This window comes from Hypanus sabinus, chromosome 9 (assembly GCF_030144855.1).
Source record: "Hypanus sabinus isolate sHypSab1 chromosome 9, sHypSab1.hap1, whole genome shotgun sequence".
Classification (NCBI taxonomy): Eukaryota; Metazoa; Chordata; class Chondrichthyes; order Myliobatiformes; family Dasyatidae; genus Hypanus; species Hypanus sabinus.
In genome coordinates, this window is record NC_082714.1 from 114,898,672 (window position 1) to 114,924,297 (window position 25,626).

General features: G+C 44.7%; 1 protein-coding gene across 3 annotated transcripts in view; it reads right to left on the reverse strand.

The window, feature by feature from the left end:
• The window catches only part of LOC132399747 (protein-glutamine gamma-glutamyltransferase 2-like), an 86,412-nt gene that overhangs the window by 19,899 nt on the left and 40,887 nt on the right, over positions 1–25,626 (reverse strand). For all 3 annotated transcript variants that reach the window (XR_009514057.1, XM_059980456.1, XM_059980455.1), the window contains one exon: positions 16,961–17,096. Coding sequence is in view for 2 of the 3 variants with exons in the window: in XM_059980456.1 (XP_059836439.1) it covers positions 16,961–17,096 (136 nt within the window). In the remaining variant the exon portion in view is untranslated. The remainder of the gene's footprint in view (positions 1–16,960; positions 17,097–25,626) is intronic.

Here is a 25,626-nt window from a genome sequence, read left to right on the forward strand (position 1 = left end):
TACCTACGGAGTAACCTTCAACCCAACGTCTTTTTTTCGGAGTTCAAAATGTTTTTGTTGCATGCAGAAATGTAATTTAGTTTTCTCTGCAGGAGTTCATCAATTTCATAAATGCAACACATTATAGTTTGTTTATACATAGCATAAAGGCAAAAAAAACCCGTTGTATGCAGTGTTATTTCATTTTGTGGCTCCCAGTGTTTTCTTTTCTGTGGGAAATGGGTCCATATTGGCTCTTTCAGTGGTAAACGTTGCCGACCCCTGCCCTAAACCTAATCATTGACTTCCTGATAAACATGGTAGTTTACTTACAGAAGGCCAGGACAAAAAAAAGATGTTGTCAGTTTATTCTTGCAGACTCTTGAGAGATACCACAATCTTGTCTGCACCTACCTGAAGATTAATTAACTCATTGGTTTCACACTTTCAAAATCTGTCATCATAGAGACTTGTGACATTCCAATGTATGTTTTGTGGTCACACTCACATGCTCGGATTGCCCTCTCTGTGGCAAGAAAAGATCTTGATGACACTGTCATCTGGCTGCTGGATCAGCAGATCATTGCCTCATTGCTGAATCAGAGAGGTCACTGTGGTTCTCTGTTCATGGGCAAACAATTTGATTTCATTTTAGTTGAAAAGGAGAGAAAGTGGGATGTTAAACTCTCACACTCAGCAGTATTGCTGGTTATCTAAGAGAGCAAGCAGCTATCAACTGTACCTGTACAACTACTTGAGCTTCAGTTATCAGCGGAGACCTTTCTCGCTTCTTAAATACAGTGGTTGAACATGGGAGGAATTTTATGGTGATCAGTTCTGTGTTCACTGGAAGCAGCTGAGGGAGCTTCTCCTGCTCTCAGAGATAAATACCGGGGGAAGGGGGAAATCAGCACCACTAGATCTAGAGCTACTGACACTGTTTTGGATTCTAACCATAGCAGCGGAGTGAAGCTGTACAGAGACCCTTTGGCCTCCATGATATGGAGATTCATAACCTGCATCAATCCTGGGGCACTGTGCAGACCACATTAGGTGCTTTAAGTCATCAAGTAGAGTCTAAAGTGAGCAGAAGAACAGCAGGAGCACAACACCCAGTTCAATATTCCCGCCAGAGTGAGGAAATAGCCACTAGGATTATGAGGAACTTTAGGATAAAATGCGTTTTTCATAAGGAGCCTCATAAATAACAGTACCCAACACAAACCTAGTGACAAGATCCTCACCCTCACACTCAACAAATAAATCATGAGTGCTACATCAAAAATCATTTTGGAGAGTTCAATGATGCATGTCGTTCCCACAATATTGCTGTTCAAGTCCCACTTGATTGATTGTAACAACACAACCCAGTTACTTAAATGGCACATCTCAGCATCTGATTATTTCCCAATGAATGGCACTTTTGGTATTTAAATCCAATTTAGGCACAGTAGCTTTCTTTTGGAGTAACCTTGTTCTGCAAGTGTAAACATTGGTCTTCACATATTTCATCATATTATCATATTCCATAATGACATAGGAGGCCATTTGGCCCTTTTAGGTCCATGCTGACTCTCAGAGGAATCCCTCAATACAAATCTCCCATCTGCACAACATTCTCTCACACATGCCATGAACTCCTCACCCCATGGTTCTCTCACCATGCACCAACACCAATGGAAACTTACAGCAGTCAATTGCCCAAGCAACCTTTGAGATGTTGGATGAAACCAGAGTACATCAGAGAAACTGGGACCATGTGCAAACTGCATGCAGACAGCACCTGAAAGCAGAATTCAACTGAGGCTGCTGGATCTGTGAGTCACTTGCACTATCTGCAGCACCATTGGTCAAGGCTTGAACAATATCAACTGCTCAACACTGATAATCACTAAAGTATTGATTGCATTGTGACATAATGGGTAGGGAAAAGACTCGACCTGGGATGTTGTCTAGCCTCGCCACCTTACGGGGTTGACTCTCTGTAGAGTCCTGCACAGCTCCTATCACCACAATATTATCATTTCCTTTCAGTCACCTTATGTATAGACATCCTGAGCCTAGTGTCATTTTATGGACATACAATTAATCTATGTATATAAGCTATCTTATATATTTGCTGTATGTCTATTGTTTGTTTAATTATTATAACATTCCTTATCTCATTTTTCTTTGTTGTATCAGATCTGGAGTAACAATTATTTTATTCTCCTTTACACTTGATATTGTGTATTTAATATTTCAACAATATTTGAATAATCTTGCATATGCATTGTTTAATTAAGCATTCTTGTTCCTTTAAATAATTCATTATGGGTTATATATAAAATACGTGAATTGCATGCATGATCATGCTACCACGTGATATGTGTGCAGCTTATATAAAGCAAAGATGAAGTTACACCCAAATTTTCAAATGCCTGTGTCTTCCTTTGAATTAGTTTTACATTTTGAAGTTACAAAACATAGCATTGGCAAGTAAGTATTTTTAAAATGAACTTGACATGGCTACCAGCCTGTTAAAGTGCAGCGAAGCATTCAAGATAAAATAAAACACAACTAGAATCAGGAAGTGAGTGATCTTCAGAAGGAAAGACACAGTCATAATTTTTTAAATTGTAAGAAAACAAAAGAATTCAGGGTTCATAAAGAGTGAGTACCAGGTGATAATAATAATTTTAAAAAAACAGAAATGGCTGGCTATGTCGGCAAGATTGACTAGTTTGGTTATACAATGGGTAATCGGTTCATGTATACTGAACTATTCGAACAGTATTTTGAAGCAAATGAAATAACCAATGAAAGGCGAGAGACAATTTTGCTAAGTGTATTGGGTTAAAAGGTATGCTGTTTCCTTTGAAGTTTGACTACTCCAACCAAGCCTGCAGAAATTAGCTTTCCTGATTTAGCCAAAGTAATGCAGAAGCACTTTGAACTGAAGCCATTGTTGAATGCAGAACACTTTAGGTTTGGAATCAAAAACAAAGGCTGTCCATTTCAGTGTACAGTACATGGTTGAATTGAGGAGATTGTCTGAGCATTGGAAGTTTGGTAATGGTTTTAATGATGCACTAAGAGACAGTTTAGTTTGTGGAACCTTAAAAGAAAGCATTCAAAAACGACTCCTAACTGAAGAACAGTTTACAGTTAAAGGAGCAATGGGAATTGCTGTTTCAATGGAAACCGCAGACAAAGATGCAATTGAGTTGCAGTCAGGAATAAAAGTGAGTGTGAACAAAACTGCAGCACCTAAACAGAAACCAGACTGGCCAAACAAGTTCTGTTACTATTGTAGTGGAGGCTCACATACACCAAACAAACTCGCAGAAAGTTCAATAAAATAGGACACATGCAAAGATCATGTTGGGTAGACAAAAATAAATGGAGTGCACAGAGAAGAGAAAAAGCTAATGAAATCAAGTATCAGTTTCAAAAAGAGCGCTAATTTGCACACTGTTTGCAAAAAGTCTGATAACGATGAGAGTGGCACAGAATTGTGAGGCCTTGAGATTGACAGTGTGAAAATTAACAATAGACAAGCAATATGATTTCAACAGCAAATTAATTAAAATGGAATTGGGGATTTGTTCAGCAATTTCAATCATTCCACAAAATGAGCCTGAGAGGCATTTCAAAAATACTAAACTGAAGCCTGCAGATACTGAACTAAGAACATACACTGAAGAAAAGATAACTCCTGTGGGAATGACATTTGTGACAGTGAAATACAAAAACAGCAAAACACATTGAACTTGTTTGTGGTAAAGACAGGAGCACCAGCATTGTGGGGGTGTGATTGGCTGAGACAACTACAATTTGATTGGAGCTCCATCCACCATTTGCATACCACTCCCTGCAATGAAGCCAACTGAAAGTGAATTAAGAAAGGTGCTGGTTCACACTACAACTATCTCCATGCCGTACACCATGAAACATTTCCCAAAGGGGTACAATCAGGTGACGGTGCCAACTTCTGTGCCTCAGGTTGGACTAAGGAAGTGTCATGCTGATGAATGGAAATGATAAAAACAGTGGTGCGACTAGGACAGAGTTTCTGAGCAACATACCTGAGAAAGCTTCTGATATGTTAATCAGGCAGTTACTTGCAAAACGTGGCTTGGTTTTAGTGCCAGGAATTTCAGAAAAGATGCAAGCATTCAGCCTTTGTGAGTATAAACTATTTAATTAAGGTTTTTGTATGAACTTCAAATGGGAGACAAAATGCTGCTTGTAAAAGTGGATGTAAAGATCATGAGTGGAAGGCCAAAAAGAAATCAGTCAATGGAGATTAAAAAACAGAGGATTCATCAGTTGCTGTTGTGGATGAGGAAACCAGGAGGAAAAATCAAATTGTAAAGGGAGCAATAGGATTAATAAGAGAATACTCCAGTGAACTAAATACACCTCTCAAAGATCAAGATGCACAAGCTATAAAAAGAAAAATAATGAAGAAAGATGGCTATTGCTGTCAGAACGATATCCCGCAGTCTCAGAGTCAACTCCTACAACCACCACGGAGGAGGCCACAGAACTTGAGATTGTTTCACAGCCACAAGTCTCACATGTCAAGCAGTGGGATTCCCCTTATTAGCAAGGACATTATCCCTCAAGAGTACGAAATCCTTCACAGTGATTAAATCTTTTGACCTGAATGGGACAATTTAAAATGTACCATGCTGTGGATATCTGTATATAGAAGTTGCATAATTTAGTATACTGTGTATATAGTTGAGATGCATTTTGAGTTGGAGTTTATAGATAAGCAGGGAGAAATGTAGTGTATTTAATATTTCAATAATTAAGTAATTTTGTATATATACATTGTATTGTTTGATTAAGCAGTCTTGTTCGGTTAGAACATAGAAAACCTACAGCACAATACAAGCCCTTCAGCCCAGAAAGTTGTTCCAAACAAGTCTCTACCTTAGAAATTACTAGGCTTACCCATAGCCCTCTATTTTACTAAGCTCCATGTACCTATCCAAAAGTCTCTTAAAAGACCCTATCATATCCACCTCCACCACTGTTGCTGGCAGCCCATTCCATGCACTCACCACTCTCTGAGTAAAAACTTACCCCTGACATCTCCTCTGTACCTACTCTCCAGCACCTTAAACCAGTGCCCTCTTGTGGCAACCATTTCAGCCCTGGAAAAAAGCCTCTGACTATCCACACGATCAAAGCCTCTCATCATCTTATATACCTCTATCAGGTCAGCTCTCAGCTTCCCTCGCTCCAAGGAGAAAAGGCCAAGTTTACTCAACCTATTCTCATAAGGCATGCTCCCCAACCCAGGGAACATCCTTATAAATCTCCTCTGCACCCTTTCTAAGGCTTCCACATCCTTCCTATAGTGAGGTGACCAGAACTGAGCACAGTACTCCAAGTGGGGTCTGACCAGGGTCCTATATAGCTGCAGCATTACTTCTCGGCTCCTAAATTCAGTTCCACAATTGATGAAGGCCAATACACCGTACGCCTTCTTAACTACAGAGTCAACCTGCGCAGCTGCTTTGAGCGTCCTATGGAGTTGGACCCCAAGATCCCCCTGATCCTCCACACTGCCACGAGTTTTACCATTATTCTGCCATCATGTTTGACCTACCAACATGAACCACTTCACACTTATCTGGGATGAACTCCATCTGCCACTCCTCAGCCCAGTTTAAATAATTCATTATGGATTATATGTAAAATACATGAATTGCATATGCCGTCACACTACCACATGATACATGCACGCCTTGCTTGAAGTAAAAACGAAGTTCCACGCGTATTTTCGGACTCTCTGTATCCTCCCATGAATTAGTTTAATGCTTTGAAGTTACAAAACAGGACACTTAATATAAAACAATATTGTATCTTGAATCTTAAGTAGCAAAAATACCATGTTTCTCTAATCTCCAATATACTACCTCATCTTGAAGGCCAAGTACTTAACCTTCTTGACCAGCATCCCATGTAGTACCTTGTCACAGGCCTTGCTAAAGTCCAAGTAGACAACATCACAGCCTTGCCTTCATCAACTTTCCTGGCAGCCACCTCAGAAAATTCTATAAGATTGTTTAGACACGGCCTACCATGCACAAAGCTATGTTGATTATCCATAATCAGGCCCTGTCCAACCAAACACTAATATGTACACCCCCTTAGAATACTTCCAATAATTTTCCACTACTGGTGTCAGGCTCACAAGCCTATATTTCTCAACTTATTCTTAGAACAACAGGGCAACAATAGTTCTCCTCCAACCCTCTGTCACCTCACTCATTGTTAAGGACATTTTAAATACCTCTACTAGAGCCCCTGCAATGTCTTCACTAGCCTACCACAAGGTCAGAAGTGACACCTTGTCAGGCCCTAGGGTTTTATCTATTCTAACTTGTCTCAACACAGCAAGTACACCTCCTCCCCAATCTATATAAGGTACATGACCTTACTGCTGTTTCGACTTAGTTCTGTAGACTCTGTATCCAACTCCTGAGTAGATACAGATGCAAGAAGTCCATTTATGATCTCCCCTACCTACTTTGGCTGCTAGCATTGATGACCATGCAGATCTTCAAGAGGACCAGTTTTGTCCCTTGCTCTCCGTTTGCTCTTAATATATTTGTCCAAGCCCTTGAATTCTCCTAAACTTTGTCTGCTAGAGCAAACATGTCTGATTTCACTCTTAAGTATTCTCTTGAATTTCTTATCCTCCTCAAGTACCTTATTTGTTCTCTTCTGCCTATACCTGCTATGCACCTCCACCTTCTTCTTAACAAAGGCCTCAAAATCTCTCAAAAACCAAGGTACCCAAAGCCTGTTATCCTTGCCTTCAAACCCTGTACTCTCAACATCTCACTTTTGAAGGCCTGCCACTTACCAAGTATACCTTTGCAAGAAAACAACTTATCCCAATCTACAAATGCCAGATCTTTTGCTGATGCAATCAAAATTGACCTTTCTCCATTTTAGAACCTCAACCCAAGGCCCAGACTATCTGTCTCCATAATTATCTTGCACCTAATGGAATAATGATCACTAAATCACTAGTGACAAAAGTGTATGTGTTCCCCTACATGCACTTTTGTCACCTGCCCTGACTCATTCCCCAATAGGAGATCCAGTGTCACACACTCTCTGGTCAGGATTTCTTTGTATTAATTAAGGAAACTTCTGAACATACTTAACAAACTCTATCCCATCCAACTCTTTTGGAAAATGGTAGTCGCAGTCAACATGTGGAAAGTTAAATTCACCTACTATCACAACCTTGTTTGTCTTGCAATTTTCTGTATCTTTCTACAGATTTGCTCCTCTAAATCCTGCTGGGAGGTCTATAACATAATCCAATTAACATGGTCATACCATTCTTATTCCTCAGTTCCAACGTTAGAGCCTCAGCAGATGAGCCCTCCAATCTGTGCTGCCTGAGCACTGCTGTGATACTGTGGTGACCCATTTCCTGGCACATCCGAACCGGCTCACAATGAGATAGCCTACGGGGGTTTGCGAGCACAGAGCTTTGGAGCCTCTGCGCCACGGGGGGCAGGTTGAGGGAGGCTTAAAAGTGAGGCTGAGGATTTCGAATAAAGTTTTTCCTTCGACTGCAGTTACCGACTCCGTGTCATAATTTTAGCGCTGCATGTAGCACACCGCTACAATTGGTAACCCCAACGGTCCAAACGATTTTTGGACCAGAAATGACCGACGCCGCCTCTGTCCATGCGGTTTCGTTGAAACTGCCGGGTTTCTGGACACAGCGCCCGAACCTATGGTTCCAGCAAGCCGAAGCCCAATTCCACGTTCGCCAGATCACCTCAGAAGACACCCGCTACTACTATGTGGTGAGCTCCTTCGACCAGGACGCAGCGGCCCAGGTCGCGGAGTTCGTACAGTCGCCCCCGGCAGACGGCAAGTACACGGAATTCAAAGCCCTGCTCCTCAGGACTTTCGGACTCTCACGGCGCGAGCGGGCTGCCCGTTTACTGCACCTGGATGGCTTGGGCGACAGACCTCCTTTGGCTTTAATGAATGAGATGGTGTCTCTGGCCGACGGACACACACCCTGCCTCATGTTTGAGCAGGCATTCCTGGAGCAGCTGCCCGAGGACATACGCCTGCTGCTGTCCGACGTGGATTTCAGTGACCCCCGGAAGGTGGCAGCCCAGGTGGCCTTGCTGTGGAACGCCAAAAAGGTGAGCGGGGCGTCCATCGCACAGATCTCCCAGCCACGCTCCCGGCAGCAAACCAGTCCAGGCCCGGCTGCAGAGCCCGCCAACCCCCGGCCTAATGAACACTGGTGCTTCTACCACCAGTGGTGGGGCGCAGAAGCCCGCCTTTGTCACCCGTCCTGCAAGTTCCCGGGAAACGCCAGGGCCAGCCGCCGCTGATGGCTACGGCGGCTGGCCATCGGGATAGCCTCCTGTATGTGTGGGATAGAAGGTCGGGACGCCGGTTTTTGGTTGACACTGGTGCCGAGATCAGCGTTTTACCTCCGACGAGTTACGACACCCACAGCAGGGCACCGGGGCCCCCCCTGAGGGCCGTGAACGGCAGCACAGTAAGGACCTATGGCACCCGTCAGGTGCAGCTACAGTTCGGCTCCAGCCAATTCACGTGGGACTTTACACTGGCTGCCGTAGCCCAACCGCTTCTGGGTGCAGATTTTCTGCGGGCTCACAGCCTACTGGTCGACCTGCCCAGAAAAAGGCTGGTACACGCCGAGACCTTTCAGACGTTCTCCCTGGGTGCAGCCCAGTTGCCAGCCCCTCACTTCGGCTCCATCACACTGTCCGACAACAACTTCACCAGGGTCCTGGCGGATTTCCCATCTGTTCTGGCACCGCAGTTCACAGCGGCCATGCCCAGACATGGCGTACAGCACCACATCCCGACACAGGGACCACCCCTCCACGCCCGCGTTCGGCGGCTTCCCCCGGACAAGCTCAGACTGGCGAAGGAGAGGTTCCAGAGGATGGAGGAATTGGGGATCATCCGGCGGTCCGACAGCCCATGGGCCTCCCCCCTGCGCATGGTGCCCAAAGCGACGGGAGGCTGGAGACCGTGCGGCGACTACCGCAGGCTGAACGAGGCTACCACACCGGACCGCTACCCTGTGCCGCACATTCAGGACTTTGCAGCAAACCTGCACGGCGAACGGATCTTCTCCAAGGTAGACCTCGTCCGAGGGTACCATCAAATCCCGATGCATCCTGACGACGTCCCCAAAACGGCTCTCATCACCCTGTTTGGCCTTTTCGAGTTCCTCCGCATGCCGTTCGGCCTGAAGAATGCCACACAGACGTTCCAGCGGTTAATAGACGCGGTGGGACGGGACCTGGACTTCGCGTTCATCTATTTGGACGACATCCTCATAGCCAGCAGCAGTCGTCAGGAGCATCTGTCCCACCTCCGACAACTCTGCGCCCAACTGAGTGAGTACGGTCTTACAATCAACCCCGCCAAATGCCAGTTCGGACTCGATACCATTGACTTCCTGGGCCACAGGATTACTTAAGACGGGGCAACCCCTCTGCCCGCTAAGGTAGATGCGGTCCGCCACTTCCCCCGACCCACCACGATCAAAGGCCTTCAGGAATTCGTAGGTATGGTCAATTTCTACCGCCGCTTCCTCCCTTCAGCTGCCCAGATCATGCGCCCCCTGTTCGCCCTGATGTCGGGTCCGAGCAAGGACATTACCTGGGACGAGGAGTCCACCGCCGCTTTCGTTCAAACAAAGGAAGCTTTGGCGAACGCCGCAATGCTAGTACATCCCAGAATGGACGCCCCTACCGCCCTCACAGTGGACGCATCTAACACAGCAGTCGGTGGGGTGCTGGAGCAACTCATCGCAGGTCGCTGGCAACCCCTGGCATTTTTCAGCAAACACCTGCGGCCACCCGAGCTCAAGTACAGTGCCTTCGACCGGGAACTGTTGGCGCTCTACCTGGCAATCCGGCATTTCAGGTACTTCCTAGAAGGTCGGCCCTTCACCGCGTTCACAGACCACAAACCGCTTACCTTTGCGTTTACGAAAGCGTCCGACCCCTGGTCGTCCCGCCAGCAACGCCACCTGTCCTACATCTCTGAATACACGACGGATGTCCGGCACGTCTCGGGTAAGGACAATGTTGTGGCGGATGCGCTCTCTCGCCCTACCGTTCATGCCCTTTCCCAAGGGGTAGACTTTGAGGCACTGGCAGAGGCACAGCAGGCAGATGAGGAGATTCCGAGTTACAGAACCGCAGTCTCCGGTTTGCAGCTCCAGGACCTCCCCGTAGGCCCGGGTGAGAGGACCCTACTCTGTGACGTCGCCACCGGCCAGCCCCGTCCCGTCGTCCCGACAGCCTGGCAGCGCCGTGTTTTCGACTCCATTCATAACTTGGCGCATCCCTCCATCCCGGCGACTGTCCGGATGGTTTCCAGCAGGTTCGTTTGGCACGGACTCCGCAAACAGGTCAGTGAATGGGCCAAAACGTGCATGCACTGCCAGACGGCCAAGGTGCAGCGGCACACCAAAGCCCCACCGCAGCAGTTCCATCCCGCCCACCGGCGTTTCGACCACATTCATGTGGATATCGTGGGCCCCCTGCCAGTGTCGCGCGGAGCGCGTTACCTCCTGACTATCGTGGACCGGTTCACAAGATGGCCAGAGGCGGTCCCGCTCACCGACACCACCTCCGAATCTTGTGCCCGAGCCCTGATCACCACCTGGATATCTCGCTTTGGTGTACCGGCCCACATTACCTCCGACAGAGGCGCCCAGTTCACCTCCAGCCTGTGGTCAGCTATGGCCAGCCTTTTGGGGACTCAGCTGCACCACACAACTGCCTACCACCCACAGTCGAATGGGCTAGTGGAGCGTTTCCACCGTCACCTGAAGTCAGCCCTCATGGCCAGCCTGCGAGGAGCCAACTGGGCGGACGAGCTTCCCTGGGTCCTACTCGGCATCCGCACAGCGCCCAAGGACGACCTGCACGCCTCGTCGGCCGAGTTGGTATACGGCGCGCCCCTGGTCGTCCCCGGGGAGTTCCTACCAGCCCCATGGGGGCAAGAGGAAGATCCAGCAGCAGTCCTGGGCAGACTGCGCGAGAAGCTCGGTAACCTGGCCCCCATACCCACTTCACAGCACAGGCAGCACCCGACCTGCGTACCCAAAGACCTGCAGAACTGTAAGTTTGTGTTTGTACGAAGGGGCGGGCATCGGCCACCGCTGCAGCGGCCATACGAGGGGCCGTTTATGGTGCTCCAGAACAACGGGTCCACGTTCGTGCTGGACGTTGGGGGGAAAGAGGAGGTTTTCACGGTGGACCGACTCAAACTGGCCCATGTGGACCTGGCGCAACCAGCCGAGTTTCCGGCACCTCGGCGCAGAGGCCGACCTCCCAAGCAGGTTCCGGCCTAGACTGTGGACATTGGGGGGTGTATTGCCGGTTCTGGGGGGTTGGGTTATGTGGCGACCCATTTCCTGGCACACCCGAACCGGCTCACAATTAGATAGCCTACGGGGGTTTGCGAGCACAGAGCTTTGGAGCCTCTGCGCCACGGGGGGCAGGTTGAGGGAGGCTTAAAAGTGAGGCTGAGGATTTCGAATAAAGTTTTTCCTTCGACTGCAGTTACCGACTCCGTGTCGTAATTTTAGTGCTGCATGTAGCACACCGCTACAATACTGTATTTTCCTGAACACTAATGCCATCCCTTCCCCTTTAATGACTCCCATATTATCATGTCTAAAGGAACCGATGCCAGAACACTGAGCAGTCAGTCCTGCCCGTCCTGCAACCAAGTCTCACTAATGGTTATAATGTCATAATCCTAAGTGCTAATCCATGGTCTCTGCCCAAACATTCACCTTACCTTGCTCCAAAATAGTTGCAACTCTGAATATTATTCCCACCATGCTTGACCTTTTGACTCCTGTCTTTGCATGCAAGCATAACAAAACCTTTCCCCACACCCCCTCCACTATCTGCCCTGGCTCTCCGGTTCCCATCTCCTTGTGTCTCTAGTTTAAATCCTCCCGATTAGCACTTACAAACCTTCCACCATGGATTAGTCTCCCTCTAGTTCAGGCGCAAACTGTTCCATGTGTAGAGATCCCACATTCACTGGAAGAGAGACCAATGATCCAAAAAATCAGAAGCCCTCCCTCCTGCACCATCTCCTTAGCCACATGTGTGTGATTTTCCTATCTCTGGCCTCACTAGCTAGTGGCACGGGTAGCAATCCTGAGATCACAACCATGGGGGTCATGTCCTTCAAATTCCCGTCTAGCTCCCTGAACTCACTTTGCAGAACCTCGTCACTCTTCGTACCTGTGTCATAGGTGTTGTGTTCTTGATACGTACCATGGGTTACTAAGAACAAACCATATTCTGGAAGAACATAACTAGAACTTTCATTTAGCAGCAAACAGCAAACATGTTTTAACATACAAGCTTCTCGATCATTCCGTCAGTTCTGCGCATGCTCACAACTCAGTCCAATCATGTTCTGACACATGACACATGATATCACCACAATAGGTACTGACATAGACCACAACCTCAGGCTGCTCACCCTCCCACTTAAGAATGCTATGGATCCTGGCCCTGGCACCTGGAGAGCAACGTACCTTTCAGGAATCTCATTCTCGTCCACAGAACCTCCTGTCTGTTCCGCTAAACCCCAGTCACTTCTGCTCTCCTCTTCTCCTCCCTTCCCTTCTGAGCCAGAGACCGAAGCACTGGTCCCACTCATAATCTTTTCCCCAAAACACCTACAGGCTGCCCCCAGCACATCCTTGGGCATGTTGATTGTTAACACAAATTATGCATTTCACTACATGTTTCAATATACATGTGATAAATAAATGTGACTCTGAATCATACCCTTGAAAGTTATCCTTGCACATTCAAGTATGCTTTGTGTCAAAGATGAAAGGTATTTAAACTTTGCTAGAACCTTTATATTTAATATAAAGAAAAATCAAATGTAACATAAATGGAGAAAAATTACCCTTGTTTGTAAAGCTACATATATTATGATAACCTTGCCGGTTTCAATGTACAAGCTCTACTTTGCAGTGTTTTCTGTTTGCAGCAGTCCTTCTGCTGGAAGAGAACCCTTTTGCTTGAGACATTACAGATAACTTTGATCTTCCTCGACAAATTTCTTGGAAAAATGAACCTGCTTAAGACTGCCAGCAGGAGTCATCTGAGATGACTAGCTGAGAGAAGATGTACTGTCAAAGGTCCTCATGCAGTGTTCTGACATGAACAGCTGACAGTTCTGTCCACCCTCTCAGATGATCCCTGAGCAGCAGGTTGCTGATTGTGGCAATTTTTTGAGGAGATACATCAATGTACTGATCCTACACTAGGCATGATCTCAGGTAATGATGGTTCAACAACCCAATGGCATGCAAACCATAGGGTCATCGTTTCACCCTCCAGATCTTGAACAAATCTCAAATGCCTGGTCCCTGCTGTCTTCACTCTGCTCCTTGAACTCAACTGCATGCACAATCTAAGCAGCATTCTGCTCATAATGGAGAGGTAGAGGGAGTGCAGTAGAATTCGGAAGCACCTGTCTCTGCTCCGACAGACGAGGGATGAGACTGAACATGCCTCCTCTCTGTTCCAGTGGACATGCAGCCAGCTTTGCTCCTGTAAAATGCAAGCTGCTCATCAATAGTATTCCAGCTCAGAGAGAACACCAGTCTCCCTGTGAATGACATCGCACTGTTCAATGATAAAAGTGACTACTGAGATCTTGCTGCTTCAGGATGGCATCAAGCTGCCCTCAGGAGCCATGTTATTATTCTTTTGGAGCATCAAGATGTCCCCAGGTACCCTGAATCAGGGAAAGACTTCATAGAAACTTGTCTCATGTGGATCTCCAGGGAAATGTAACCAAGACCAGTGGGTGCTTTTCCATAGAAATATCATAGCTTATGACTTTCTGGCACCACATAATATCTGGTAATAAGTGGCCCCTTGGAACCTAGGATGTCTGGTTTCCACTCCAGTCTATGGGATCTGAGATACAATGCACACACTCTTGTCACAGATGAAATGATGGCTGGTAGTGGGTTCATGCTATTGACATTGGGTTCTACATTCTGTCAACAAGTGGCCCAGAGGGGTCTGATGCCATCCCAAATGCCCCTCCTCCACTTTGAGGGATCACAGCTCATTTTAACATCTATTGTGGTTAAGTTGGAGGAATTCTCTGTTTAGAGTCCTCTCATCAACTCCACTTTGCACAAAACCACTACCCACACCAGATTCCACAGGCATTGCAGCGAACCAGCAGACTGCCAACACTTTTCAAAACACAATAAATTTGAAGTTTGAACACAATAAGTAGTTTGACAGACTTACAACAGAAGACATAATTCACAGCTCCTGCCAAAGGGAGTATGCCTATTAAGAGTCACTTCCCCTCCCTGACTACAGGGAGGCTGTCTGCAATGAAATGATTGATGCTCCTTGGGGAATGGAGTGCTTTGTGCTTCAGCAGATCCCTTAGAGTGTAAAACAAATTAATGATATTGCACATTTGTGTTAGCTAATTCTTTGAGGGAGCACAATTTTATATTAGCATTTCATGCAAAGAAAACGTAAAGCGTCTAAAGCAGGAGAAATACAATTTCTAGCCTGATACACATTAAAGAACACAATACTTCTGAAAGATTAGGTAAAGAACCGGGTCAGGTCACAGATCTGTCAGTGGGTGAGCATCTGGGGGACAGTGATCACCACTCCCTGACCTTTAACATTATCATGGAAAAGGACAGAATCAGAGAGGACAGGAAATTTTTTAATTGGGGAAGGGCAAATTATGAGGCTATAAGGCTAGAACTTGCGGGTGTGAACTGGGATGATGTTTTTTCAGGGAAATGTACTATGGGCATGTGGTCGATGTTTAAGGATCTCTTACAGGATATTAGGAATAAATTTGCCCTGGTGAGAAAGATAAAGAATGGTAGGGTGAAGGAACCATGGGTGACAAGTGAAGTGGAAAATCTAGTCAGGTGAAAGAAGGCAGCATACATGAGGTTTAGGAAGCAAGGATCAGATGGGTCTATTGAGGAATATAGGGTGGCAAGAAAGGAGCTTAAGAAGGGGCTGAGAAGAGCAAGAAGGGGGCATGAGAAGGCCTTGGCGAGTAGGGTAAAGGAAAACCCCAAGGCATTCTTCAATTAGGTGAAGAACAAAAGGATGACAGGAGTGAAGGTAGGACTGATTAAAGATAAAAATGGGAAGATGTGCCTGGAATCTGTGGAAGTGAGCGAGGTCCTCAATGAATACTTCTTTTCGATATTCACCACTGAGAGGGAACTTGATGACGGTGAGGACAATTGGAGTGAGATTGATGTTCTGGAGCATGTTGATATTAAGGGAGAAGAGGTGTTGGAGTTGTTAAAATACATTAGGATGGATAAGTCCCCGGGGCTTGACGGAATATTCCCCAGGGTGCTCCATGAGGCAAGGGAAGAGATTGCTGAACCTCTGGCTAGGATCTTTATGTCCTTGTTGTCCACAGGAATGGTACCGGAGGATTGGAGGGAGGCAAATGTTGTCCCCTTGTTCAAAAAAGGTAGTAGGGATAGTTGAGGTAATTACAGACCAGTGAGCCTTACGTCTGCGGTGGGAAAGCTGTTGGAAAAGGTTCTTAAAGATAGGATCTATGGGAATTTAGAGAATCATGGTCTGATCAGGGACAGTCAGCATGGCTTTGTGAAGGGCAGATCATGCCTAACAAGCCTGATAGAGTTCTTTGAGGAAGTGACCAGGCATATAGATGAGGGTAGTGTAGTGGATGTGATCTACATGGATTTTAGTAAGGCATTTGACAAGGTTCCACATGGTAGGCTTATTCAGAAAGTCAGAAGGCATGGGATCCAGGGAAGTTTGGCCAGGTGGATTCAGAATTGGCTTGCCTGCAGAAGGCAGAGGGTCATGGTGGAGGGAGTACATTCAGATTGGAGGGTGTGACTACTGGTGTCCCACAGGATCAGTTCTGGGACCTCTACTTTTCGTGATTTTTAATTAACGACCTGGATGTGGGGGTAGAAGGGTGGGTTGGCAAGTTTGCAGATGACACAAGGTTGGCGGTGTTGTAGATAGTGTAGAGTATTGTCAAAGATTGCAGAGAGACATTGATAGGATGCAGAAGTGGGCTGAGAAGTGGCAGATGGAGTTCAACCCAGAGAAGTGTGAGGTGGTACACTTTGGAATGTCAAACACCAAGGCAGAGTACAAAGTAAATGGCAGGATACTTGGTAATGTGGAGGAGTAGAGAGATCTATGGGTATATGTCCACAGATCCTTGAAAGTTGCCTCACAGATAGATAAGGTAGTTAAGAAAGCTTATGGGGTGTTAGCTTTCATAAGTCGAGGGATAGAGTTTAAGAGATGCGATGTAATGATGCAGCTCTATAAAACTCTGGTCAGGCCACACTTGGAGTACTGTGTCCAGTTCTGGTCGCCTCACTATAGGAAGGATGTGGAAGCATTGGAAAGGGTATAGAGGAGATTTATCAGGATGCTGCCTGGTTTAGAGAGTATGGATTATGATCAGAGATTAAGGGAGCTAGGGCTTTACTCTTTGGAGAGAAGGAGGGTGAGAGGAGACATGATAGAGTTGTACAAGATATTAAGAGGAATAGACAGAGTGGACAGCCAGTGCCTCTTCCCCAGGGCACCACTGCTCAGTACAAGAGGACATGGCTTTAAGGTAAGGGGAGAGAAGTTCAAGGGGGATATTAGAGGAAAGTTTTTCACTCAGAGAGTGGTTGGTGCGTGGAATGCACTGCCTGAGTCAGTGGTGGAGGCAGATACACTAGTGAAATTTAAGAGACTACTAGACAGTTATATGGAGGAATTTCAGGTGGGGGGTTATATGGGAGGCAGGGTTTGAGGATCGGCACAACATTGTGGGCCAAAGGGCCTGTAGTGTGGTGTACTATTCTATGTTCTATGTTCTATTATATTCATTTGTCACTCACCAAATACTGTCTTCCGATCTTCCGAGATCCATCCCTTCATCATCATACTCAGTATCAATTGTTAAATTCCCATTGGTGTCATGAGCAGACTCAAAGTTTGTGACAACACGGGTAGGAATTCCCAAGCACCTCAAAACTAACAAGAGAGAGTATGAGTAAAGACCTTCTTTATACCATATTTACAATTATAACAACAAGCTGCTGAAAGCAAGATCAATTAATCATTCGGAATTATATTCTGAGATAAAACTTACAGAAACATTCTTACAATCCAAGGTATATTTCTCGCTTCAAAAAAAATCAGGTCTTATTTTTTTATTTATATGCTACACGGAAAGTGCTGTGAAGGTAACATTTGTTGGCATGTGATCTGTTGAATCAATTGAAATGACATATTGAAAGATGCTGGAGGCATATATTAAGGGAGTTATATTCTGCAACATGAGAAGCAATAATTAAAATGGGAGTTGTGCAATGTAAGGTCTAAAATACTTAATAAATGAGTTGGTGTGCAGTGTTGTTGGCCAAGAATGGAATAAAGTGTGGAGAAAAGCACTTAACTGGAATATGTTATGGACAGTAGAAACATACAAACCAAATGTCTTTTTGTTCTTGCCATGTGGTGTGATGCACCATCAATAACTCTCTGAGACGTGAGCTTTTCATTGGCTCTGGTTGCATCGTTTTATTGCCTTTCTTGTAAGTAATGACTTGCATTTAAAGCCTCTTTCTTTATTCTTCCTGAATCAAAGCACTTCTGCTAGATCAGCCAATTGTTAGGCTCAGGTTACCTCAGATCACAGACTGATGCACTCTCAGAGACGTGAGGCAAGATATCAGCTTTTATTGACTGGAAGAAAGAACATGCAGCAATTGACCACCATGCTACATCCTGGAGACTGAGAGGCAGGGCTCAGGCCTCAATCGCCTTTATACCGGGATCCGTGGGAGGAGCCACAGGAGCAGTCAGCCGGGGGGCATGTCCAGACAGGTATATGTAGTTCATCACATGGTGGAAGGAATGGAGGCCACCATTTTGTGATACTGTTCTGCAACCTCCATTTTGTGAACTACTTTGAAAACTGATTTTGCTCAGGAATAGCTGCATCAATGCAATCAAAAGTGGACACCTTGAGGCCCTACTGGTAATTGGATGGACTATAGATAATTTCCAAATGAGAAGTTGTTTGTGTGATGCTCTTTAATTAGATGGAACAGGTAGTATTATGGAAATAGCTGTCTATGTCTGTGTGGTGAACTACATATACCTGTCTAGACACGCCCCCCACCCCCCGCTGAGTGCTTCTGTGGCTCCTCCCACAGACCTCGGTATAAAGGTGATTGGAGGCACAGCCCCTTCCTCAGTCTCCAGGATGTTGTGCGGTGGTCACTTGCTGCTTGTTCTTTCTTCTAGCCAATAAAAGCCGATATCTTGCCTCACGTCTCTGAGAGTGCATCAGTCTGTGACCTGAGGTAACCTGAGCCTAACAATTGGCTGATCTAGCAGAAGTGCTTTGATTCAGGAAGAATAAAGAAAGAGGCTTTAATTACAAGTCATTACTTACAAAAAAGGCAATAAAATGATGCTACCGGAGCCAATGAAAAGCTGACAAGCATTAGCCAAATAGCCCACAAACAAAATTTAAACACAACAGTTTGAACTGATAAGGAAGGAGAATAAGATTGAGGGGAGGGGCTTCACATACAAACTGTAGTGTGTTTAATATTTCAGTAATACTTCAGGAATATTGTAAACATATTGTTTGATTAAACATTCTTTTGTTTGTTTACATAACTCATTACTGTTTATATGCAAGAAGTATGCAAATAGCCTGCATCGGGACGTATATGTGTGTGAATCACTAAAGAAAATTAAAGTGAAAACAAAGTAGGTATGCATCTCCCAGCTTCAGTGTTGTTCTTTTGTTTCGATTCCAGAATTACAAAACGCAACACAAACCAATGAGAACTTCAGTGACTAATTATTGCAAGGGATAACTCCACCCCACCCCACCCACACGCCAAGGACAGGGAAGGAGACGTTCAATTGTTCGATCAATGGGAGATCCCCTATTTCAATGTTATAAATTAGAAAGGTGGTCTGAGTGAGTTTTGGTACAAAGGGAACAATAGTATTCATGATCTAAACTATTGGCCAATGGTCAACAGTTTGACATTTGATATATGTGTAGACAATAAAGACTAAACTCTGAGTTAATTAGTGGTGTAGTGAATTAACTGATGCATGTCAGTTAACAGTGCGTTTTTTGATATGAGTAGTGTATGGAGGTGCCAGTCTGTGGTCTAAAGATAATGAATGATGCTTATTACGGTTTGGAGATTGTGTCAGATGATGAACTGTTTGCTGAATAGCAACAATGTTTGTAGAAGCTTTCAGAGGTGTAAAGATTCATCGACCAAAAGACACATATCTTGTTTGAACTCTGTACCTCACACTTACCAGTCTGAACACTCTGCAATGGACATTATTAAAGGTTAAAGATCTCCTGAGCACAGAGAATGGTGAAGATTCACAGCCAGCAAACATGACAAAGACATCAGCAATATTGAGAGGTTTCATTACGGTGTTGTTAGGTTGAAACTGAGAGGTCCATAATTAATTGCAACAAAACTGTAGGACAAACTAGAGCATGACAGAAACATAGAACACAGAAGCCAGGAACAGGCCCTTCAGCCCACAATGTCTGTGCTGAACTAAATCACTTCTGCTTGTAAATGATCTGTGCTCCTTCATTGCCATGTATTCATGTGTCTCTCTAATAGTTTCTTAAACTCCACTGTCATATCTACCTTTACCCCTACCCCTTACAATCTGTTCCTGGCCCCTACTGCTCTCTGTTAAAAAAGAAATCTTGCCCTACATATGTCTTTTAATAATTCCCCTTTGACCTTAAATGCATGTCCTCTATTACTTTATATTTGTACCCTGCTAAAAAGATTCTGATTTTTACTCTATCTAACATGCCTCTAACATAAATAGCTAACTACTGGGAAAAAACAGTTGGGAATTAAAGTACAATCCCTACTACTGTCAAAGTGGAAGACAGTGCAAAGTGGGGCTCCTGTCCAAGCCTCAATCATTTCAACAAAATGTTTGGATGAAGACTGCTTGTCAGTGCGATAACAAGGTAAATGAGGCCATGTGCGATTTGTAGGTGGTTGAATTTGTAGGTGGAAATTAAGCCAGGAAAGTAACAGAACAGTAGCATAATCTTTTCAAACCAGTGCTGGGATTTGTGATAAGTTGTAAATTTGTAACCCTAATGGAGGTCAGGAGAAATCTTTAGCAATTACATACACAGTCTGCCTTGACAGTCCACATTTGACATGCTCTTTAAATGCATTATACAAGATAGGTTTTACTGTAGTTAACTAATGTGCACAGCTAATTATGGAGAAAGATAGATCTGGTCCTCAGGTTGAGATTCTAAGTTGGAAAGAGGCTAATTGTGATGACATCCAAAAGGATCCAGCAAGTGTAGATTGGGACGAGCTTTCTTCAGGCTAAAGAGCACGTGGTAAGTGGGGGGTCTTCAAAAGTGAAATTTTGAGAGTTTAGAGTTTATACCTGACAGAATAAAAGGTAAGGATAGCAGGTTTTGGAAACCATGGTATTTGAGAGATAGTGAAGCAATGAAGGAGAAGGTGCATAGCGGGTACAGGCAGAAGGGATCAAATAAGGTGCTTGAGGGGTATAAGAAATGTTTTTAGAGTGAAGTCAGGAGAGCTAAGAGAAGGTAGTAGTTAAGGGGCTGGATATATAAGTAGTTGGACAGACAGGGACTGATTAGGGATAGTCAGCACAGCTTTGCACGCTGCGGAGCATGACAACCAACCTTATAGGGTGTTCCAAAGATATTACCGGAAAGGTTAATGAAGGCAAGGCAGTGTGAATGTTGTCTACATAGACTTTATAAAGCATTTGACAAGGTGTTGGGAGGTTAGTCAAGAAGGTACAGTCACATGGCATTCAGGATGAGGTAGTAAATTGGATTCACCATTGGACAAACCAGAGTTAGACTTACAGAGTGAATGATAGGGCACTGAGGAGTGCAGTAGAACAGAGGTATCTGGGAATACAGATTCATAACTCCTTGAAAGTGGCACCACAAGAAGATAGGGTCATAAAGAGAGGTTTTGGTACATTGGCCTTCAGAAATTCAAGATATTGAGTACAGGAATTGGGATTTTATGTTGAATTTGTATAAAACATTGGTGAGGCAAATTATGAGTGTAGTGTGCAGTTTTGGTCACCTACCTACAGGAAAGATGAAAATGAGGTTTAAAGAGTACAGAGAAAATTTACAAGGATGCAGCTGGAACCTGAGTTATAGGAAAGGGTTGAACAGGTTAGAACTTTATTCCCTGGAGCATAGGAGAGGAGGTTTGATAAACAGATACAAAATTATGAGGAGTATAGATACAGTAAACGCGGGCAGGCTTTTTCCACTGAGGTTCGGTAAGACTAGAACTAGAGGTCATGGATTAACAGTGAAAGGTGAAACTTTTAAAGGGAACTTCTTCACTCAGAGGGTGATGAGAGTGTGGAATGAGCTACTAGCAGAAAGCGAGGTTGATTTCAACATTTGAGAGAAGTTTGGGTAAGTATATGGATGGCAGGGATATGGGGGCTATGGTTCAGGTGCAGGTTGATGTGATTGTCCAGAATAATAGTTCAGCTTGGACTAAGCAGGTCAAAGATCCTGTAGTGCTTTATGACTCTATGACATCATGTCCATCCTACTAAACACACAATATCTCACAATTGAAGTGGCATGCATAATAGCTACAACAATGGATATGGTTTCCACAAACAAAAAATAATTTAGATTAAATGCAGAACGAGCATCAGCAGTGGAGGAAAATCTGTTTCCATGTACAGGTCACGTGGACTCAAGTAGTCTGCCTGGTGGAAATTTCTGCCGTCACTGTAAAAGGAGTTAATCAGCTCTTGTGTCTGCTCATTACAGCAAGATGTTCAGCTTCTTAAAGCAAAGGCACATAATCTTTGTACTTAGGGATAAGTATGGTAAAAGAAACACAAAAAATTAAAGGCAGGGAAGTAACTAAAGAAGAAAACCATGGGAAGGAGATTTACACAATACTGAAGAGACCAATTACTAATTAAATACTTTTTAAACAAAATAAAGTTTATTTATAATAAAAATATTTATCAGAATAAACCATACAAAACCTTTTCATTCTTTACGTTCAAAGTCAATGCTTTCACTGCTGTTCTATTACGTTTCTACACATCTGTCAATAGTACTGCTGCTACTCTTGTGGCCGCTGAGGTGGTATAACAATAAATGAGAGGCTTTGTCCTCCAACCAGCCACTCCCTCTCCAGTAGCAAAAAGTAACTACACTGTGGTCCTTCCCCACCAAGCTCTTGCACTTGTTGCACCAAGCTGGATTTTGTGCCCCAGCACGTACTTCTGCAGCCTGGACTGTGCCAGTTGGCATCATTCCTCCACGGACTTCTTGATCTGCTAGCAGACCATAAGGCGCCTTGGTTCTTCTCCATCTGTCCCAGGAACAGCCTGCAGATCATATAATTCCTTATCACACGGTGGCTTGGGATGAGCTGCGACACACGTCCTTGAACTTTTCTGCACACCCTCTTTGGAAACCCACAGTCTGCAAAGAGATGAGCTACTCTGTCTTCCCCTCGCAGGCCGATTACTGTAGGAGTGATGCTGTGGGAATATAAGAAGGATCTGACTGGGTAGGCCTCTCTCACCACCATCAAGCAAGGTCTTGGTGCCTGTTGGTGAGGACTGGCAATGAGGCATTCTGCCAGATGGTCTGGACAGTCTGTTCAGGGAACCACCCCACTGTGTCCAACCACTCCTTCTCCTTGAGTGTCTGTAGGAAGTTCCATACAGACTACTGTCGGATGGATTTATGGTATAAGGTGTTGGTCCAGAAGAATTTTTCTACAAAGAACAGCTAGTGCGACAGCATCCAGCTGACTGGGACCTTGCGTGGCAATGGAACCAGGCCCATTCTTCACAACACCAAGGACAGATTGAACCTCAGCACATGGTGGTACTTGCTGCCCACGTAGTTAGGTTCATAGCCTGATGCAGCCTCACATGAAAGTGGTCATCAGAGTGAGGGCAATATTGGGTCCTTTTTGCCCCACTTGTACATTGTGACCCATCTGATCCTCTCCATTTTGGATCCCCAGATAAATCGGCAGAGATCTCAGGTGATTCCAAAGCTGGAGCAGCAGGGGATGAGCAGCCCTGAGAGCACCTCACACCTGATGACCAGATATTGAAAGGGAGGGCTCTCCCCACCAGTCCCAATTTATGTTTTACCTTCCCAGCCCATTCCAGCCAATTCCTGTTTCATGCCTCGACCCTTTTCCATTAGCAAGTAACTATTAATAATTTATTGCCAGATCTGCTGACTGTGCCATCAAGAGAAGGAACAGATGTAAACAGAAGCACATTAAAGTTTAAATGTGCCATTTGCATAAATCACATTAAAGTCAAAAACTTAGAGAAACCCTGAGAATATAAATAGACACATAAAGTGTGGTAAAAGACAACAGGGATAAGAGGGCAGCAAGCTTAAAACTGCATCAAACTAAATATCAAGCCAATCATAAACAAGGGAACAAAATGCCAGAAATCTGTGGAGTGAGAAACAGTTCATAATTCAGCTCACTGAGTGGAAAATGAAAACATATTTTTGTACATACACAAAGAAGAATTGTACATAGCTTTATTTCTGAATGCTGCTTATCTGATGTTATGTGCCAATGATTCGGCAGCAAGCAAGTTTTCCATTGCACTTGTCAATAAACTTGACGTTGACTTTGAAAACAAATGTATTCAAAGTTGCAGGTAAGAGGGAAGAATTTAATAAACAAGTCTGTTCAGGCCACATTCAGTGCTACAAGTCAGAGAGTTAAGAAAAACAGAAGACCATGTTGGAACTTCAAAATTTAGAACAAAGCAGGAAAGCTGAAACAAGAGAGAAGCTAGAAATATCCAACAGATCAGACAGGATATGTGGAAAGAGAGAAACTGAGTTAAGGATACAAGTAAACAGCCCTGAATATGTTGACTACCAATTTTGACACAAACAGGAAATGCAGGTTATCAGAAATTGTTATAATCAATTTTGAATATAACAATATAGGCATCAAGATGGCACCAGCAAACAAAGTGGCCAACGGCAGCCAGTTAACAAAACTACTTCTTTTACTTCTTCTTCATTCAAATACGCTTCTTCTATTGAGCTGTTTGCGATTGGGACCTGCGATTTACAGTTTGATGGTGTGCTTTTGGGCCGATTGAGCAATCTGGTTCTTTGCTGTCTCCGAGGGAGTTCGATCAGGTTTGGGACAGAGTGTGCAGCCTGGAAGCCTGGAGACGGGGCGCAAACCCACGATCGACTCCATAGCTTCTCTCTGATAGAGGCATCGAGCAAGGTTGAAGACGACGAGGGACAAGAGCAGAGGTCAAGTGGGCATTCAACACCATCTACCTGTGTTTGACCGGCCTTCCTCTCCCTCTCGCTAGCTGTTGTCGGAGAAAAATACGGGGGTCCTGGGATCCACATTGCAAGGACTGATCGGCAAGGATGCGGACTCTGAGGTTAATTTGCATGTGTTCCCGGATTCTGGTTACTCTTTTTGCTGACTTCCAGCAGTTTGATGCAGACTGGGGCGCTTCGGCGAAGAATAGTCCCGTGGCCTGCAGTGGACTAGCAGCACATCGCTGAACTGAATACTACTGGACTCCTGGTTTGATGTTTGATATTCTATGGGTATTTCGCTTGCTCTTTGATGTTGGTGTAATTTGTTCATTTTTGCACAGGGGATGTTTGAGGTTTTCTTCATGTTTCTTTGCCTCATGGCTGCCGGAGGGAGGATGAATCTCAGAGTTTTATTCTCTATACGTACTTTGATAATAAAGATACTCTGAATCTTTGAAACCTTGAACCTAAAGGTAAGATGATGTTTCACAAGCTGGAGTTGGGCATCACTTGGAAGAGAGTAGGAGCCCCAAGACAGAGGTCTGAGTGAGAAAAGGAAATTCAAGAGATGGCCTCTAAAATGCCCTTGAATAGACACAGTGGGTTGGATCTCTCTGCACACACAACAGTATGCAGGATGGCACGGTAGCACAGTGGTTAGCACAGTGCCTTACAGTACCAGCGACCCCAGTTCAATTCCCAACACTGTCTGTAAGGAGTCTGCACATTCTCCTTGTGACCACGTGGCTTTCCTCCAGGTGCTGCAGTTTCCTCCCACTGTTCAAAGGCCTACCAGCTGGTAGGTCATTGGTCATTGTAACACGTGCCGTGATTAGGCTAATGTTAAATTGGATGGCGCAAATCAAAGGGCCAGAGGACTTATTCCGTGCTGTATCTCAATAAAATAAAATAAAAATTTAAAAACTATAAAATATATTGTTTACAATAGCAAGTCCATGCAGATATGAACAATAAGCAACTATTCACAGGATAAAAGGAGGAACACAATATGAAAATGGGCAAAGTACAAATAAAATGCTTCCAATTTAAAGTAATAAAGCTAATATAATTTACATAACACATGCCTAAATAACTAAGTTTCATCTATATTAAAGTATATTCCGTTGTGGTCAGATTATGCAAATATACTCC